Below are 18439 nucleotides of genomic sequence, written 5' to 3'. Positions count from 1 at the left end.
GAAAAATCCCTGGATGACCGCTTTAAGGAATAAGTAACTCTTTAAAATTGGGGAAATGGCAGTGGAGGAAAATGAGGACCCAGAATGCCCAAATCAACTGTCACTTGGTGCTGAATGGACCGGTACTTGCTCTTTTATAAGCAGGGACAGAGTCTCCCTTAGAAACTTGCCCTTGTTGTCATTCAGGTCTTTGTGATTTTAGGTTGTGGCCACAGGTGAATTCTCCCCTGAGCTCTCCAAGCCCACACTCTCCTTTCAATCACAAGCAGGTTGCTAGTATATGGGCAAACTTCCATACACGGTATGGGGAGCAGACATGACTTCATGCTCTGCTGTAGACAAGGGGAACTGCCAAGGCTCAGGCGCCCCGTCCCTGCAAGTGTTCCTGGGTTTTGGTATCCTTCTCTCTGGCTGCGTGGTAACCAGACCACAGGGGCTGATTTAGATTTGTGAGCACATCCTTACCTTGCTGATTCTCAACTCCTATCCTCCTATCCTCCGAGGAAGCATCTCACAGGTGCACCCACAAGCATTTGGAAAAACATTTGACAATAAATATCCATTTTACAATATCAGTGATGGAACAAAGCTGAAAGATAATTTTAGGTCGACCTCTCAAGGGGTTCAATGAGTTCAATTGATTTCTGCTGCAAATGCTGTTTCATCTGAGGTGGGGCAAGGCAGGTCTGACAGTTCCGTTTAAGGAAATGTTCGTGGGTATTCTGCATTAAATTACTGTTTTGTGTTCTTCGGTCTTGAAAAATTTAAGAAACCTTGACATAGAGGACTACACCAATTTGGGGTCATTTAAATCCCATCCCTCCTCTTATTACTATTATTTTACTGAAAGGCATTATAACAGAGATATACTGCTTCTTATCCAGGTGGAAGGTATATGTTTAATGTGGATCACAAATGAAACATAAAAGCTGGTTAAAGCCCCACGTAGAATGGGTCAGGCGCAGCCTTTTTCTGATAATGTTTCTTGGGAATCACATTTGGATTGATTTACACACATATTTGAGCATTGCATTGGGCATTACTACCGAGATCATGTGGAGGGCGGGGGAAGGGAGGAAGGAAGGAAGGAAGGGAGGAAGGGAGGGAGGGAGGAAGGAAGGAAAAAATGAGGGACCAGTAGTTGACAGCATAATAAATCAGAAGAAGTGGGAGGGGGATAAAGAGGGGAAGGAGGGAAGAAAAAGAAAGGAAACCAGCAACCCCTTGACTACCAAGCCCAAACCCAATTTTGGTTAAAGAAAAGAGGTGCTCTTATGACTGAGGAAAATTTTAACATCTCAGTTAAAGCAACCCCTTAGAATGTGTCAAAAATGGGACAAAACCCTTAAAAAAATTTTTTTTTTCTTTCAGAGGAACATTTCCCTTTGGTTTCTGTAACACAGAAGTCAGATTTCATTTGCTGGCACAAATGTTTTTCAACAGACATGACTTGCTTAATTTTCCTGACAATGTGTTCAGTTATGTTAGAGACTTGTATACTCTTGGGAAGGGGCATGAGACACCAGCAAACCCAAACGCCAATAGGAGCAGCTATATCTTACTAACTTTTTCAGTGTGTGTGTGTGTGTGTGTGTGTGTGTGTGTGTGTGTGTGTGTGTGTGTCCGTCCCCGCGCAGCGCCTGCTTTACTGTTTCAGTACACTGTCGTAACACTTGGTTACTATGTTCGGATCAGTGGGAGCCAAAGTTAGTAGCTTTGTAACAATTATTAGTTCCCTTTTTACTCTGTCTCTGAGGAGTACTCGATGTACTGCTTCTTGAAAACTGGCTTTAAAACGCTCTGATTTAAACAAACAAAGCAACCCCTTTGTCGAAGGCTGGAGTGTTTCCAGGAGTACCCTTCGATTCACCAGGGCGGAGATGGGGGTAGGACTGTGTACACCTTTGAGATTCGGTTTCTGCATGCAGTACACATTCATTTTGGTAATCAAGGACATATTGCTGGATTTAAGAGGTCAAGAACAAGTCAGGAGACGAGAAGAGCTCCAGGTTGTGAGAGAGGAAGGCGGACACCCCTAATAAAATAACTAAAGATGCCCCCATCAGTAGGAAATTAGTGAAGTTTTAAATCTGCATCTTTGCTCCTAGTGGGCATCTGGAAAATGGGTGTAAACTTGCTGTCAGTCGCTGGCCCTGTTTGCAGTCTGGGAAGGAGGGAAGAAACTTTGAGGCCAGACCGCTCCAAAGCGGGGGCGTTACCCTCTTTACCAACGTTCTCTCCTCCCCTAAACGCAGAGGGCGTACCTTTATTCCTCCTCTCCCCCGTGCGCATCCCCCTTCTCCATCCTCACTCAGCACGTCCCCTTTAAGAGCCGGAGGCCGTCTCTCCCTTTCTCCTCCCAGTCCCCCGCCCTTCACACCTTGGGTGGGAAAAGAGAGTGGGGCGGGGTGGCCCGAGAGGCGGGAGGGGCGGGATCATGGCGAGAGCTCCAATGGGCGTCCAAGCTGGCCGCCGTGGACCCCGGCAGCCAATGAGCAGCAGGCGGGGGCGGGGCGGGGCGCTGCTGCAAAGCCTCCAACGTGGGCCGGCTGGAGGCCGCGGGGCAAGAAGCCCAGGGGGTGTGCGAGGGCTAGCGGCGGGGGGCGGGGCCTCGGGGATTGGCCGGGGCTGGGCCCCGGGGAGGCGAGCGGCTAGCGGCTGATTGTTCGGCTGCAAAGTGTGCGGGGTTCTCGTAGAGCGGAGGAGCCGTGCGGAGCCCGGAACTGCGTGCGCGCGCTCTGCTTTCGGCGCTGGGACAGCGAGGCGCACCGGGCCCTTGGAGCAGTGCGGGGTTGGCCGCGCCGTCCAGCCCGGAGTCTGCAGCTGGACGCTCGTAGCGGCGAGGAAGATGCCCACGGGCGCAGAGCTCCGGCTGCGAGCCTAAGCGCCTTCCTCGCAGCGGCGGCGGCACTTGGCGTGCACGGGGACTCAGAAGCCCGGCCAGGAACGCGGTGGGAGAACGAGGAGCGCCGGCCAAGCACCCTTTGCCCGGATCCGTGGGGTTCGCAGCGGGCACGGGCGGGTCGGCCCGGATGGGCGCGGGGTTCGCGGCCCCCTGCGGGCGCTGCGGAGCGGCTCGGGCACCGGGGGCCCGTTGAACGCCGGAGTCGCCGCCGCGGAGAGAACTTGTGCCGGCAGCCATGTCCCGGCGCGGAGCCTAGTGCCGAGTGGAGCCCCCGCTGGCCCGCCCGCGCCTGCGGTCGCCCCGGACCTCGCAGCCCCAGCGCCGGGAGTTCGCAGCGCGCTCCAGACAAGATGGCGCGGCCGGTCCGGGGAGCGCTCGGGGCCCCGCGCCGCTCGCCTTGTCTTCTCCTCCACTGGCTGCTGCTGCTGCTGGTGCTGCTTCGGCTGGAGCCCGCATCGGCCGCGGCCGGCCCGCGGGCGCCCTGCGCTGCCGCCTGCACTTGCACTGGGGACTCGCTGGACTGCGGCGGGCGCGGGCTGGCGGCGCTGCCCAGGGACCTGCCCGCCTGGACGCGGAGCCTGTGAGTGCCGCCCTTTCCGTCCTCCCCGCGCCCCGGGACGCTGTCACTTGGGGACGGGGCGGCAGGGATGTTTCCCCGGGAAAGGGGTGCGGATTGAGTTGCTTGTATGTGAAGTTGAATGAGCTGGAAAACTGTTCGCGTGGGATCGTAGTGGTGGTCCTTGGGGGTCCGGAGGAGAGAGGGCGTGCGTGCGAAGAAGTCGGGATGGGAAAAGCGTGCGTCTCGTGAGGGTCTGGATGTGCGCGAGCGTGGGTCTTGGGGATCTGGAGGAGGAAAAAGTGTCGTGGGGGTCTGGAGGTGAGTGAGCGTGGCTCCTGAAGGCCATCTGGGAGTTGGTGAGTGGGTGGGATTCTGGAGGTAAGAGAATGTGAGTAAAGAGTCAGGAGGTGAGGGTGTATGTCTGTGGGTGGAAAGTGGGAAACATCTGGAGGGGAGAGAGTGAGGAAGTCAGTCTGGAGGTCCCCGGGTGTTTCTTTTTTTCTCTTCTGTAACCCAACTCTCTGTTGTCTGAGTTGCGTGGCCGTCCAGTGGGTAATGAATGAAGGTGACTTTTGCCTCCAGTCTTCCATTTACATTATTTATTAGTGAGAGTGTGTGTAGTCACCACTTCATCTCCCTGGGACCTTGGTGGCCTGACTTGGCTCAGGCCCGGGGCAGAAGGCAGTCTTCCCTGGAGGACCCCCTGAGTTACCGGGCTTTGAGAGTTCCTGGAGATCTGTGACTGCTGGAAGTTGGTCCTTTTCCACCTGGTTGGCATTTTAGGGAACTGTGTTCCAGACCTTTCCTGTCTGTTCCCTAGGGGACCCATTGGGCTTGACGATCCAGTGGAGTGGGGCCCATCCTCTAGCGTTTCTCCTCTATAAATGGTGCAAATTAGTTTTGGAGTAGTGCTACTTTGGAAGAGGGTGCCAGACTGTGAGTTGATTTAAGCAGAGTGTGTTTTACCCGCAAGAGGCTCTTTTCTGTGCTGTCCGGATTTTGGCCTATCTGGACTTGGTGGGACACTTCTTACAGGAGGTTTGGCAGGAAAACAACAACAACACCACATTAGACTTCTGTAAACATGGTAGAATGTCATAGGCTTTAAAAATTTCTGACCAATCTAGTTCATGAGTCAAAATGCTGTCCAGTTATCAGTAATTAACATCTCTGCAGAACTGTTAGTACCTTCCAGAAGAGGCCTAGCTTGAATAGTTCTGCTTTTCAGTTAAATAATTGGACATCTTTCCTAGAACATAGAAGAGGCACAGTAGTAACCTCAGGCGGGACATTCACTGTTCAAAAAAGAGAAAGAAAACTGGTGACACCGGTTTTAACCAACACCTGTGGCTTGATCTAAGAACATGTGGTCTGGGAATCTGGTTGCCGTGAAGGGAAAGAAGGGAAGTTAATTCCTTTCTGACGTGAAGGTCCTGTACCTTTGAGAGCGGGGCACAGATCTTTAACTTGGACCACGCTGCACGTGGATCACGAGTGATCAGTCCTACAGAGTTCTGAAACTGGACCCTTGACTTATGTGTAGGATTTCTCTTCAGTATTCTGCTGTGTCTTTGGAATCCCCTTAGGGAAAACCAGTGATCAAGGTGAGGGTTTTAACACAGGTGGTGGCTGTGTAAGGTAGTGGGAGATAGAGCCCAGCGTTGTCATTAGGTAGTATTGTATTTAGTTGTGGTAGTCCTGGGTATTGTGGGTTTTCCTTTACATACTCTTAGTTTTTTAAAAAGTTAAATCATGTGGGTGGAATCAGACTAACATCTTAGGTGTTCACCTGTTGGAAGACTGACTCCCAATGCAAGGTGTCAGTGGCATCGTGGGGAAGGCACTTAGTTCAGAAGTGGTGGCTTCCTGGAGAGGACAGGGTGTCCTCTGTTTTCACTTTCCTATGGCCACAAGATCTACTTTGCCTTGCCCTTTAATTTCTGGAGCAAAACTACTGGTTGTTTGGGGGCCTTTCTGTCTGCCTAAGGAGTGACATTTCACAAGTCATAAATACCTTTAAAATTGCAGTCTTTTCTCTTTTCCTCACACAGTTGATGATTAGTAAATACCAAACTGGCTGTTTTGAGCTTCAGTTAGACTTGATTATACTGAATGATGGTGTTAACTGATTCGATTTTAAGATGTGAGTAGTATGGCTTCTGGTTAGTATATGGCAGTGTGGTATTCAGTACAGAATGTATAACCTTTGAAAAATGTTTGTGAAGGGTTTTTTTCTGATTAAAGAAAAAGCAAGCAAATGTGTTTTTATTTTTCCCTAGACTTCAGATTTCTCCATTTAAGTCATTAGTCTTATTCTAAATTTTGCATCAAGATATTTATATCTTTTATATTCTTGGCTATGATTCAGTAAGACTTTAGGGGAGAAAGTCTCTGTCTATAATATAATAAAATCTTGTAGTTTCACCAAGTTTACACCCTCTGAGTCCACTGTGTCTAGAAAATGCTCTGAGCTAGTTTATAACCCCATGAACTAGATTTACTGCAGCTAGTTCAAACAATTTCAGGCTGTGCGTTTGAGATAGAAGGGGACCTGTGGCTTTATGGAATTTTTTTTATTTTTTTATTTTTTTTGCTTTTGTAAACAGTGCATCTAATTTTGGAGTTGCTCCTAAGCCCCGCATAAGGAAAGTTAAACTCTTTAATAGTGGATGTAAATGCAGTTTGAATAGCAGAACTGGAATGGCGCTGGGAGAAAGGAAAATATGTTCATTCCCAGGGCCTGAGGATAACTTATTCAGCACAATAACTTATAGTTGTAGTAGCTGAGCCATTACTTGAGTTTGCCTCCCATTGCGTAGGTGCGATTGGCCTTGTCCAACCAGCACATTCATAAATAGCTCCCAGCACTGCCACTCCCTATTCCAACTTCCCAGAGCCTTAGAAGAAGTTGAACTTCTTAGAACTCAGATGTTTGCTTTCTTTGAAATTGTTTTGGAGAGCATGGCTTCAGAAGCTGTTTAAGATGCGTTAAACACAATTTACCTTAGACTCTTGTCTGTGGCATGAAGTTGAGCACAGTATTGCTTGCTTACAGGGTCTGGCAGCTCAATGATGACCTAATGGGATTGTGATAGGAAGGCAGGCAGGCCCTGAAGGAGGAACAAATGATTCTCGTCCTCAGTGTGGAGGGAAGATGACATGGCATTCGGAAGCAAGGACATCCCTTAAAGGTCACCAAGTGTGGTTATTCTGAGTCACATTAAGACAGATGTATTGATTTGGGTCTCTTTGTATTTTGTCTCCCTTCGTGTTTGCAGTACTGAACCTGGGTGACTTAATCGAACCTCTGTTGGTTTGGGCACCAAAGTGGTGCTTATGATTACATTAGAAAATAAACACAGGCCCTGTGGTGGTTGCCATTGTAGTTGGGAAGCAAAGAGGGCCTTTGTCTTTCAAATTTTACAGCTGTGCTGGAAGGCCCAGGTGTTCTGGGTGTTGTGAATTAAGGGTTTGGAAAATACTTTCCATCCTGTTTATGCAAATTAGATTTAAAGTGCAGATGACCAAATTGTTCCAGAACCTAAGCTGAGATTCTTGTGTGTGTGTGTTTTGTTTTGTTTTTTAAGAAGTAGATTCTTGTCTGGATTACCCTGAGGTCTTCCCTTCTGCCCATTTTCCTCTTTGAGTCTCTATATCACTTAAGAAGAACTCAGCAGACCATGAACATCTTCCGATTGGTGGGGATGGGCAAAGGGTTTTTCTGAATAGGGACCCTTTTGAACACAGGGTAATGGGGAGAGAGAAAATCTGAAAAGTGCAAGTGCTTTTAAAGTTTTGGGCAGCTTTAGTCTGAGCTCAGAGTCCTTTTCTTTGCAACACGTGTCACAAGCCTGGCCTCAATTCCCCTGCATGATGGAGCACTTATCTGTTAAGAGTTTTCTGACACTTTTTTTGAGTTAAGGGGAAGTCTGGGAAATGAAATTGGTTGCCTTTTTAAGGGACAGGATTTAAGTCCCTCTGATATGAAATTATGGCCATAAAATCTAATTTTTGAGGACTGTGAAATTAGGAAGTGCCCGGAGACCCCCAGGGCCCAATACAGATGAACTGTGTTGGCCCACGGAGCCTCTTGCCTTTTGGGTACGTCAGGGCTGTTCTTGCCCCCGCTTTCCAAGGGACTGTGTTAAAAAGAAGCGTGCTTTTCTTTTCCATAATTACACTGGGTCACCAGATTTCCCAACCTTTGGACTTTTGAATGTATTGTCGGCAGTAATTCATCTCCAGAAAGATGACGATTCTGTACAGAGTAACGAGAGCTGGTTCCCAGTGGATGTCCGGATGCGCGGGCCCGCCAGCCCTGCTCCAGGGGCCGCAAGTCTCTCTCCCTGCCGTGTTAATGCCTTGGCCTGAGTTCCCCACGCAGCCTTCCCTGAGCACGTTGGGATGGCCTCTGGCTGACCTTTCTCTCCCTCAAACACCACGCTCACAATGAAAGGGCCTCTCCCCCATTCTGCAGAGGTGTCTCCCTGGTGCAAAGGCTTTTCAGCATCTTCTCTTTCAGAGTGGACAGGAATGCGAGAGAGCTACTAGGGTTTTGTGTGACTTAACAATGCCCCCGGCCCAGTTCTGTGCACCTGCTGTAGCCCCGAAGGTCTGTTATCCGGGGAAGGAGGTTGTTTAAAATAGCCATTGGTTATTTTAAAAGTGACACCAGAGAGGGAAATCTGGGAAAGGGATTCGTAGAATTAAAAGTCGCTATAAGCAGTCAAGGATGTTCGTGGTACCAAGGTCGTTGGCTTAAAACTCAAAGGGATTCCTCTGACTTACCCCATAAGTTGAAAGACTTCAAGTTTCATGAGCAAGCGTGATTTTCAAGGACTTGTGAATGAGTTTGGTGATATTAACTCATTTTGGGGACCTTCCCCGCTCCTCAGCAACTGCAACTTGAAACCCTGGGGGTCTTTTAGAGCTGGGCTCTGGGTTGTGTTAATATTCAGAGCTGTTTACAATGGATGCAGTTTCAAAGGCTGAAGGCATTGTCTTGAGACAGGAGGGAGGAGAGGTGGGAGGAAAATTCCCAGGCAGAGGAGGGGAAGTATCTAAAAATCCCCAGTGTTCCCTGGCCGGTGGTGAATTTAGGAACCGTTAGCGGTGTTTTTTAATGACTTAAGCATGGCATTGAACCTGTGGGTCCATTCCATCTACCTCCTGGCTTCAGTTCATGGTGTCTGTCAGTAATGTGGTTGTCTTCTGCTTTTGTTTCACATTAAAGTGTGGGAATCCGTCAGAAACTCAGATCTGTTTTTATGTCCCCACGGGAAGAAGTAGGACTTTGAAGACCAGAGGTTAAAATTTTCACAATAGTTAACCCTCTTGGAGTTATTTTTTCTGTGTAACTGCAGGGTTTAGAATAGTAGTCCAGACTTACCTAATAATTGGCCAATTATAGGACTAAGGCTGAGAAATTTTCTACTGAAGAACTTGATAGACCATTGTTGCCATGAAGCAAAATTAATAGTTAAATCAGGATTACAGAAAAAATGAATCTTGTGATTTGTCTGTGATCTAATTGAAAGTTGCCAATTTGTACCCTGGTTTTGGTTTTTTATGGGGTTTTTTTTTTTTGGTGGGGGCATGCTTATGAATTTTTCTTATCCAAAGGCTTTATGCTTTATACATTTCTATACTAGTATGTTTATATAATTTAATACTTTACGTGCGGTTTCAATATAAGTACTTTACGCATAATCTTCTGAAACACAAGCTATACACCCAGTCTGCTTATAGAAGTCGCTCTGCTTTTTTAAAAAGCTGCTTCCCTATTTCCCTGGGTTTCGTGCTTTTCACGTCCTGCCTTCAGGTGTTCTCTTTGTCCGCTGGGTGGGCATTTGATGCCCGATTGTACCCTGGGTCTTGGGTTGGGTTATTGATGGGGAAAAGAGCCGGTGAGGGCAGAGCTTTCCCTTCAGTCTTACTCTGTTAATTATTTGGATGCCTCATCCCTGCTGATCACACCCTCACCATTCACTAGGGAATAGTGATGAAGAGATCGGAAATTATTTCTAGGGTCCATTCCTGGCTCCACCACCCTACAGCTGTGTGTGTGATTTGTGGCGAACCTCTTCCCTTTGTTTCTAAAAAGGGGATCATAATATTCTATCTTAAGCTGCTGTGAAGACTAAGTTAGATGACACATGTATTCAGCCCAGTCCAGTGTGAATCAGTCACCTCAGGCTAAGGCCGCAGTAACTCACGTTTTGCATCCTCTCATGGCAAGTCTCTCCAAGTCAGAGTTCCTGGTGACAGAGGCTTCCTGGGAAAAGTTTACTTTTCTGATTATGAAGATCTCTCTTGGCGTAAGCAGGTGGCAGGGCTCACAACCCAAGCAGCCTTCTGCCGTGAAGTTTTTGGTGGTATGTATAGAGTGAAACTTTATGTGCCCTTGGGAAGCTCAGACAAATTCAGGGGGGGGAAGCTATGAACAGTTGCAAAAAATTATATGAATTATGCAATTAGCAAAAATGATTGAGGTGGTTTATAAGTGTATTCCAGTTGTGCAAATACTTCTGTCTACTGAACATTACCCTTCTGGGAGGTGGGGTATGGGAAGGAGGCCGAGAAGTGAGAGGCCCTTAAACTAATAATTTTATCCCATTATTTCCCAGGGTTTCATTGAAACTGAGCCCTATGAGATGCTCGGTCAATTGCTTGGAAACATGCAGATGTGCTCTTCCAATCAAGGGTTAGGTTGCAGGCTGGGTCCGGCTGAATCCTGCGCTGTACCTACTTCTCTTTGGAAATGTTTTGAGGGAGGAGGTGTGAGGGGAGATGATTGTGGGGTTGTGTGTGGAAAGCTGGAGAGCTCTGACATTTTTCGTTTGTTTTGGTTTGTTTGCCATTGTACAGTAACTTTGTAGGGGACACGGGCAGTGAGCACCGGGTCATCTGAGGAATCTGGCAAGGATGCCACCTGAAAAGCCGTTTGCTGTTGCTCATGCACCTGTACCTGCATCCCTTCCCCCGTGAATGGCCATGATTCACAGCCTTGCCCACATGAACGGCTACGATTGTTTGTGTCTTTATTACTATTTAATCTAGCATAACCGGTAAAGCCCATTGTGTGAACAACCAATCCGTTCATCTCTGCAAGTCCTAATACATCTTGGTTTCCTTATGAACCAGGATGCAGGTTCCAATCACTGCTTGTTCAGTTTATTTTGGCAAAAGGTGGCATTCAGAGAGTTTAAAGAAAGCATGGCCTGTCTCTTTTTAAGCACTTTGCATTGATTATTCTTTAAACTTTTATGGTGCCCAGGTCTCTAATCTTTTATGATCTGCAAATATTTTTTTTTCTCAAGTTGTCTTATTATTAGGAAGAAAATGAATGGAATGGGTGAGGGTCTGCCCTGCAGTAGAGTTGCTTAAATGCTAAGAAACAAGATAATGGAGGGATTTTTTTTTTGCTGATTAAAAACAAATCACACAACTTCATCTTCTAAGACTCCTTTATACAGCATTTAGCAAGTGTCCCCCTCCCCCACCTCCACTTCCTGTCCTTTGCTCCTTCCACCAGTTTATAATTTGCCATTCAAGTAATGTGGCGCTTATCTTGGTCAGGGCATACATTGCACTGATAAATTCTTTCTCGCTGGATTACCTACTTGATGATAGCCTGTTAGATACAATGAGAAGAATTGAGCACTTTAGAACTGGAGAATGGATAATCTCACTTTAGTTCCAAATTTTGTAGTGGCCTTGCTCTTCGTTTGAAAGCATTTGTACCCCCAGCAGTGGCACTTTGGGCTGGATGAAAAGACATTGACACACGGGGCTCTGCCTGGGGAGTGACAGCTACTCACTGACTGGCAGTCCCCATCCCCTCCCCATCCCCTCCCCATCCCCTCCCCCACCCCCCATCTCCCCCTCCCCCACCCCCTCCCCCACCCCTCCCCCATCTCCCCCTCCCCCATCTCCCCCTCCCCCACCCCCTCCCCCATCTCCCCCTCCCCCACCCCCTCCCCCATCTCCCCCTCCCCAACCCCTCCCCCATCTCCCCTCCCCCACCTCCCCCTCCCCATCCCCATCCCCCCATCTCCCCCTCCCCAACCCCTCCCCCTCATCTCCCCTCCCCCCTCATCTCCCCCCTCATTATTTATTTTTGGCTGCGTTGGGTCTTCTCTTGCTGCACCTGGGTTTTCTCTAGTGGCAAGCCAGGGCTGCTCTTCTTTGTGGTGCGCGGGCTTCTCATTTCAGTGGCTTCTCTTTGTTGCAGAGCACGGGCTGTAGGTGCACGGGCTCAGTAGTTGTTGCTCCTGACATGTGGGATCTTCCCAGACCAGGGCTCGAACCCGTGTCCCTTGCATTGGCAGGCGGGTTATTAACCACTGCGCCACCAGGAAAGTCCCACAGCTTCTCTTTCTAGTGAGGGGAAGATCTGAAAAGTCTGATTAAAAAAAAAAAAAATTCTGAATTAAGGGAACATTGGATATGCAGCCAAGAACTTAAAAAACTAAGTCACTTCTGTTGGTATAGGGTGTTTTTTCTTACCTTTTTATTAGGGAGATTACAGGCATCTACACAAGTCGACAGAATAATGTAATGAACTTTATGTACCATCCCCCAGCCTCAACAAATAGCAGCTTATGGCTCCTGTTTTTTTTTTTTAATTTTTTATAAAATTTTTAAAAGTTACTTTCCATTTACAGTTATTGTGAAATATTGGCTATAATCCCTGAGTTGTACAATACATCCTTGAGCCTATCTTGTACCCAGTAGTTTGTACCTCTCATTCCCCACCCCTATATTGCCCCCCACAACTGGTAACCACTAGTTTGTTCTCTGAGTCTGCTTCTTTTTTGTTATATTCATTAGTTTGTTGTATTTTTTGGATTCCACATGTAAGTGATATCATACAGTATTTGTTTTTCTCTGTCTGACTTACTTCACTGAGCATAATGCCCTCCAAGTCCAATCACGTTGCTGCAGATGGCAAATTTCGTTCTTTTTTGTTGCTGAATAGTATTCCATTGTGTGTGTGTGTGTCTATATATGTGTGTGTGTGTGCATATGTATATATATCACATCTTTATCCATCTATTGATGGGCACTTAGGTTGTTTCCATATGTTGGCAGTTGTAAGTAATAACTGCTATGAACATTGGGGTACATGTATCTTTTTGAATTAGTCTTTTTTTTTCGGATATATACCCAGGAGTGGGGTTGCTGGGTCGTATGGTAATTCTAGTCTTAGTTTTTTGAGGAGCCTACATACTGTTTTCCACAGTGGCTGCACCAATTTACATTCCCACCAACAGTGTACCAGGGTTCCCTTTTCTCCACATCCTCTCCAGCTTTTTTTATTTGTGTTCTTTTTGATGATAATGGCTCCTCTTGTTTGAGCTATGCCTTAATACACTTGTCCCGTTCCATTTGGAAACACATCCAAGCATATCACTTCATCTGTAAATGTATAGGTTTTTAAAAATTAAGATATAAGTATTTTTTGAGAAAATTTAAATTTCATTTCATTCACTGTGGGGTGGTTTAAAGAAATGTGAACTTGAACAGCCTTGGGGAAAAAAAATCAGCATTTATTTTGAGTCTTTTTTTTCCAAAGGGAATTGTGGTAAGCTATACATTTAAAGAATGTTTATTGAGTGCATACTGTGTACACTCTTAATTTATATGTTCTCAGAATACAGTTTTTCTCTGTCTTGTGGGAGGTGCTTAGAAAGTTCTTTTGTCCTAGAGTCCTTTGCCAGAAATGTGTAATTCTGAGGAACTCTCATCTCTCCCCATGTAGCTCTTAATCGGGCGGTTTCTACTATGCTATTAATTGTTGATTAGAATCCTTTAGTGAACAAACATAATTCAGAATGGGTCATTTAAAAAGTGATATTTCAGATATTGTTGGTTAATAGAGGGGTAATTAGCCATTGGTTGTAGTTAAGTCATGAGTCTGAATTGAGTTAACTATTGTTTACTTTGTAAGGCCTGACCCTCCAGCTGTGGCTACTTGAGGCTGCTTTAAATAGAGTTAGAGGCACCCTGGAAGAAAATCCCCCAAAAGCAAAGAACTACAGTCCTGGAACCCTCTGTGCTTGATTTAAACTTCACACAGATTTGAAAATGCTTTTTCTTCAAGTAGCTGCAGAATGCTTTGGTTTTGTTTTGTCAAAGTCCATAGTTTAATTTCTCCACAGCCTGTTACTTTGTTGGTTAGGAGAGCCTTTTAGGACAGATTTCATGCTGGTTGCAGCTTAATTAGGAATCCGAATGGGAGTTACATAGTCACTCACTTTATCAAAGTCTGTGGAATGATTTCCATATTCTGTTTCTGAAAATCTAATTCTGTGTAGATTATGTAGTGTTCGTTGGTTTTAAACCCTGTCCAACACGGTCAGGTTAAACTCATGGTTGTATTAAGCTTAATTAAATTGATATCATATTTGATTAGATACCATCTTACAGTGGATACTGTGTTTAGGGAAGTGGAAACACAGTCCAAAGGGTTTAAGAAAGATTTAACAGGGGAGGAGGTGCAGGGTAGGGGGGTACTTAGAACTGAGGAATTCTGACTGAGTTTAATTTCTGTTTTGTAAATTAGGAGAAATTCATTCTTTCATCTGATTTCAGCAGTGTGGTACCTTGGTCCAGCAACATGCATCTTGCTTATATTTTAATTTTTTTTTTCTTTTTTAATTAAAAACATTTTTTTTCCTGTGATTTCCTCCCTCCACCTGGGCTGGTGTGAGTTTCTGGCACACAAGCTCCCAGTGCTTGCAAAACTTATAAACAGCCAGAAGAGCTTGTTGCTTCCAGGAAGTTGGTTGTTGATCCAGCAACGTGATGGATGCAGAAGCTACAGCTCAAATGGGATGGGGTTTCCTTTCGTCTTGGGAGGAGAGGAGATCCAGAAAGCGATCTGAAATGTTTTATAGCTCTTGAGGTCTGCCTCATCCCAAATTCCTTTGAATGTTTTCTCAGATTTGGTGTCTGTGTGGGACTCTTGGCCACAGTGGTTTGGCCTCATCGATGGTTGTGTTTTGTCCAAGAGAAAAATCTTCTATGGAGCTTTTTGGATTCTTTCACAAGTTCATTTGAAACAGTACTGTGAATTGATTAAATTATATTACATTCCAGACTGTCCTAAAATAAAGACTGGCTGAACTCAAATATTATTTTTTTTGTGGGGGGCTGTCTAGGGAACTTTATTATATGTGAAATCTTGGAGCCCAGTGTATCTTTCTGGGCAGAAATGAGCCCACATTTTCATTAAGCTTCTTAAAGGGGTTCTTGACCAAAGAGGGATAAAAATTATTGACCTAAAAGGAAAAAAAATGGTTGTCTTAAAGCTGTGAAGGCAGGAATGTGGATGGATGGAAAAGAGCCCATGGCTGGGTGTCAGGAGACTTTGGGGTTTTGTCCCAGCTCTGCCCCTGATTGGCGGTGTGACCTTGAGCTGATCAGTTAATTTCCTTTCTGTAAAGGGGATGTATGACTTCTACATACGTACAGGTATATGAGTCTATCCGAATTGAAACAGAGAAGGAATAAACTGACTACTCATTGGATGGTAAGAATCAGTCAGTTGAGCTGTGTGTCTAGGATACTTACTTAAAAATCACCTTTGCGTATTTGGTGCTTCTGAATGGAATCCTCAGATGGATGCCCTGGGCAGCAAAGGGGGAAACATGGTGTGCCTGGGGGACTCTCAGTGAGGGAGTTAATGAAGGGGGCAAATACTCCATCGTATTTCTTTCTTTGATCATTGCCTCTTTTTCCCTCTGGCCTGAAGAAAACTATGGAAGCTGGTGCAGACCTACTTTAGATCTTCAATTTAGCTTTTTAAGATCTTAGGTCACAAAAGGCAAATCAATTAAGGGCCTGTTTTTTCAAGAGTCACTTATCTCTGCCTTTCTTAGGGCCACTGCAGGCAGCATCTCTCTCTCAAGTGGGCCTTCATTGCGTAGTTCTGACGAGTGAAGTTGTAGGTGGTGTTGATAAGCTGCCTGAAATGAGTAGATGAGCCACCTATAGCCGATTCACTAGTAATCGCCTGAGGAAGGGCAGCTACACACCACCTCGTCAGTCCTCTCTGAGCTGGCTCGCCATTGGCAACATGCAGGGAACGTGGTGCGTATCAGCGTAGCTTTTAACCCTTTTACCAGGGAGCTCTTTTGAGGTTGCCTTTCAAGGTGGAAACTCAAGAGCTTAATATGTACAATCAGGGGCTTGAGTTCTCCAATTTTGAAGTCTTTCTCGTACTCTTTTTTTGGTCAAGTTCATACCAAGTTACCCATCTGCCTGGGTCTTCATTGGTTCCCTCTTGGTCAAACACTGGTCTTGATAATCGTGATCCCTGTCATAATTGGACTCCTTAGAAGACTTTGTCATGCCGAGCCTGGGAGCTTTTATTTTCTGTGTCTTGAATATCCACCTTTCTTCCACGTGGAGTTTGTTTGTGCCTTCAGTGGAAACTCTTGGGCTTTTCTTTCCCTTCCGCTCATTCTTTGTCATGTACACTTTCGTAAGGTGGAACCTTTGGTTTTTTCTCTCTTTTTTTCTTTAGAACTAGTTCTTGGAATCTGGAACCTTGTTTGGGGCTACAGCTAAAATGCAATGAAGTTGAAGGCGCAATTAGTGGTTTAGAACTTCTTGACAGGAAGTTTAACAAGAGTTAGGGACTACTTTAGGACTAAAGGAAATGGTCCAAAGAACTAGACTTTCATTTTTTTAATATTCTCCCTTTTAAGACCTAAAGGTGGCCTTTGCCCATGTGCTTTCTGAGATCAAAATAGGCCAAATAGTCCTCCCACTCTTCCACAAGCTTCTTTTGTCAACATTAGACACTCTCTCTGTTATTCGCTTGACCTTGTTCCGGTGGATTTATTATTTATATCTTGTCCTCTCCCAGAGGAAAGAGTCTCTCTGGTTAGGTAAGTTTTCACACATCCCTGTCTCTTTTTCTCCACTTAGACTTGAAAGCAGCAGGATTGTTCACTTTCATGAACCCAGGAATCCTTGATAATTATTTGTTTGTTGCCCGATAGCTCTCCTTCTTGGGGCTTGGTGCACCTTTTTTCTGGGCAGAAAGGATCCCATGTTTTCATTGTGTCTGAAAAAGGTTCTGTAATTTACCCTCCAAGTGTGATTACTCCTAATTGACCTGTGCTGAGGACTTAACAAAAGTGTTTTTGGAGTTTAGATATAAGGGGTAAAAGGCCATTTTCTTTGTGCTGAAGATCTGTTTTCCCATGAAGAGCCAGCTGATGGGTAAAGGGATAAATTCAGGAGCTTTCTTCAACCGTGGTACTTCCTGTAGCGGAGACCTTCAGAGAGAACGCATAGCTTGTGTTTTGTCTGAATTTATATGTTGAAGAGCACTTTTGGAGAGAATATTTGACCTAAAACAAAAATTATGGATGGGCCTCCCTTCTTTTACCCTTTATCCTTATTTTCTACTCTCTGCTTGAGAACCACTTCAAAGAATCAGATGTGTTGGTGCCAGACGCCATGCAGTTATTGTTAAAAGAATTTGGAAATATAATTGAAAACAAACTTTGTTGAGCAGAGCAGATCTAGGCGAGTTCTTACTTTGAGGGAGAAGGGAATTCCAAGTTTTTGCTCTATTTGGAGCTGATGTCTCTGAACACTTGTTCTGCGAGATGAATCATCTGTGAATTCTACATCTGGGAGTTATATATTGGGAAATGAAATGGCATTCTTTTTAAATGTAGAAGAAACACAAAAGCTTAAAGTTACATTGTAGTTGGAAAATTGTAGTCAGAGTTTTAAAAAATGAGCATTGAGGTGAAATTGGCAGAATGATTGGACATGAGCTTGTGATCCCTGAAATAGACATGTCCATATTTGGAAAGCAATATGACGGCCACACTTATTTACTGGGACCCCTCCCTTTGTTTTGAGACAGATGACATTTAAAAAAAGTTTTATAAACATCAACTTATCAGAATCATTAGTTAAGGCAAATGTGACATGAGACTCTGAATTTATTTTAGCATTTGTCTTGAACTTTTTAAGTTTAAGCCGTGTTAACCCATGAAAAGGCCAGAACAGTGCAGCATTTCAGGATCTAGTGGGGAAGATAACACTGTGTTCCTGTCCTCTACAAAGCCCCCTTCATGTCACATGTGTGATGAGGGGGGTGTTGGTGGTGGAGATGAGGCAGCCATGCTTTTAGGTGGCACAGTGGTAGCAGTGGTGGTGCTTGTGTCTACCATCCTGGGTGACGTTGGGCAGTTTACTTAGCTTCCCTCTGACTCAGTTCCCTCTTATGTTAAATGAGCATAATCTTAGTGCCCACCTCACTAAACTTGTTATGAGGACAAAATTGAAATAATTTATAACTGTTGGAAGGGGGCCCAACGCATAGCAGTAAGTTTGCATTTTTGCATCAGGACACATGGACATGCACTCATTTAATTGTCATCCTAACTCTGTGAAATATCTTATGTCTTTGTTATGCACGAGGCCCAGACTGGTTGAATAACCTGCCCAGAGTCTAGCACCTTGCCAGAGTTAGAACCCACACCCGACTCTACATAACGGTATTTAGAAAGAATACAGTAAGACTGGCGTTGTCTGCTTTCTTGTGCTTCTCTTGCCTCCCTTTCAAGTTTCTGAATTCCTTGAGGCCTGTGATTGGCCCTTCACCTCCTTGGTGGCCTGAAGCACCTGACACTTAGTCCTGTGGACGGTGCTTCATAAATGGTGTCTGGAGCGTGATCTGGCAGAGCACGTGTCTTCGTTGGCAGGCTGGCGTGTCAGCGTCCATTTCTGGTGTGCCCCTTTGGTGCAGGGGGTGGCAGCCTGCGCGTATGTCTCGCCATCTGTTGTTTATTGTTTCTGCGAGGTTGTGGTTTGTGTTCCTGTTCCATGTTTCTTTGGTTTCTGGAGCAACTGCGAATATTATATGCCCGGGGATCAAAAAAAAGTAAACTATTTATAAACAGTAAAGTATCCTTGGGTTTGGAAAGTGTTTTTCTCAAATG

The 18439-nt window shown here is 45.5% G+C and overlaps 1 protein-coding gene across 1 annotated transcript in view; it reads left to right on the top strand.

Moving 5' to 3' along the window:
- Nucleotides 1-3255: 3255 nt before the first annotated feature.
- The window catches only part of LRIG1 (leucine rich repeats and immunoglobulin like domains 1), a gene marked incomplete at its 5' end in the record, with an annotated part of 119011 nt that continues 103827 nt past the window's right edge, over nucleotides 3256-18439 (top strand). The window contains one exon of the mRNA XM_082412120.1: nucleotides 3256-3485. Within this exon, the coding sequence (XP_082268246.1) occupies nucleotides 3256-3485 (230 nt within the window). The remainder of the gene's footprint in view (nucleotides 3486-18439) is intronic.

Source organism: Balaenoptera physalus (genome assembly GCF_965194825.1).
Source record: "Balaenoptera physalus genome assembly, chromosome: 11".
NCBI lineage: Eukaryota > Metazoa > Chordata > Mammalia > Artiodactyla > Balaenopteridae > Balaenoptera > Balaenoptera physalus.
This window is presented reverse-complemented; position numbering and strand designations above follow the sequence as displayed.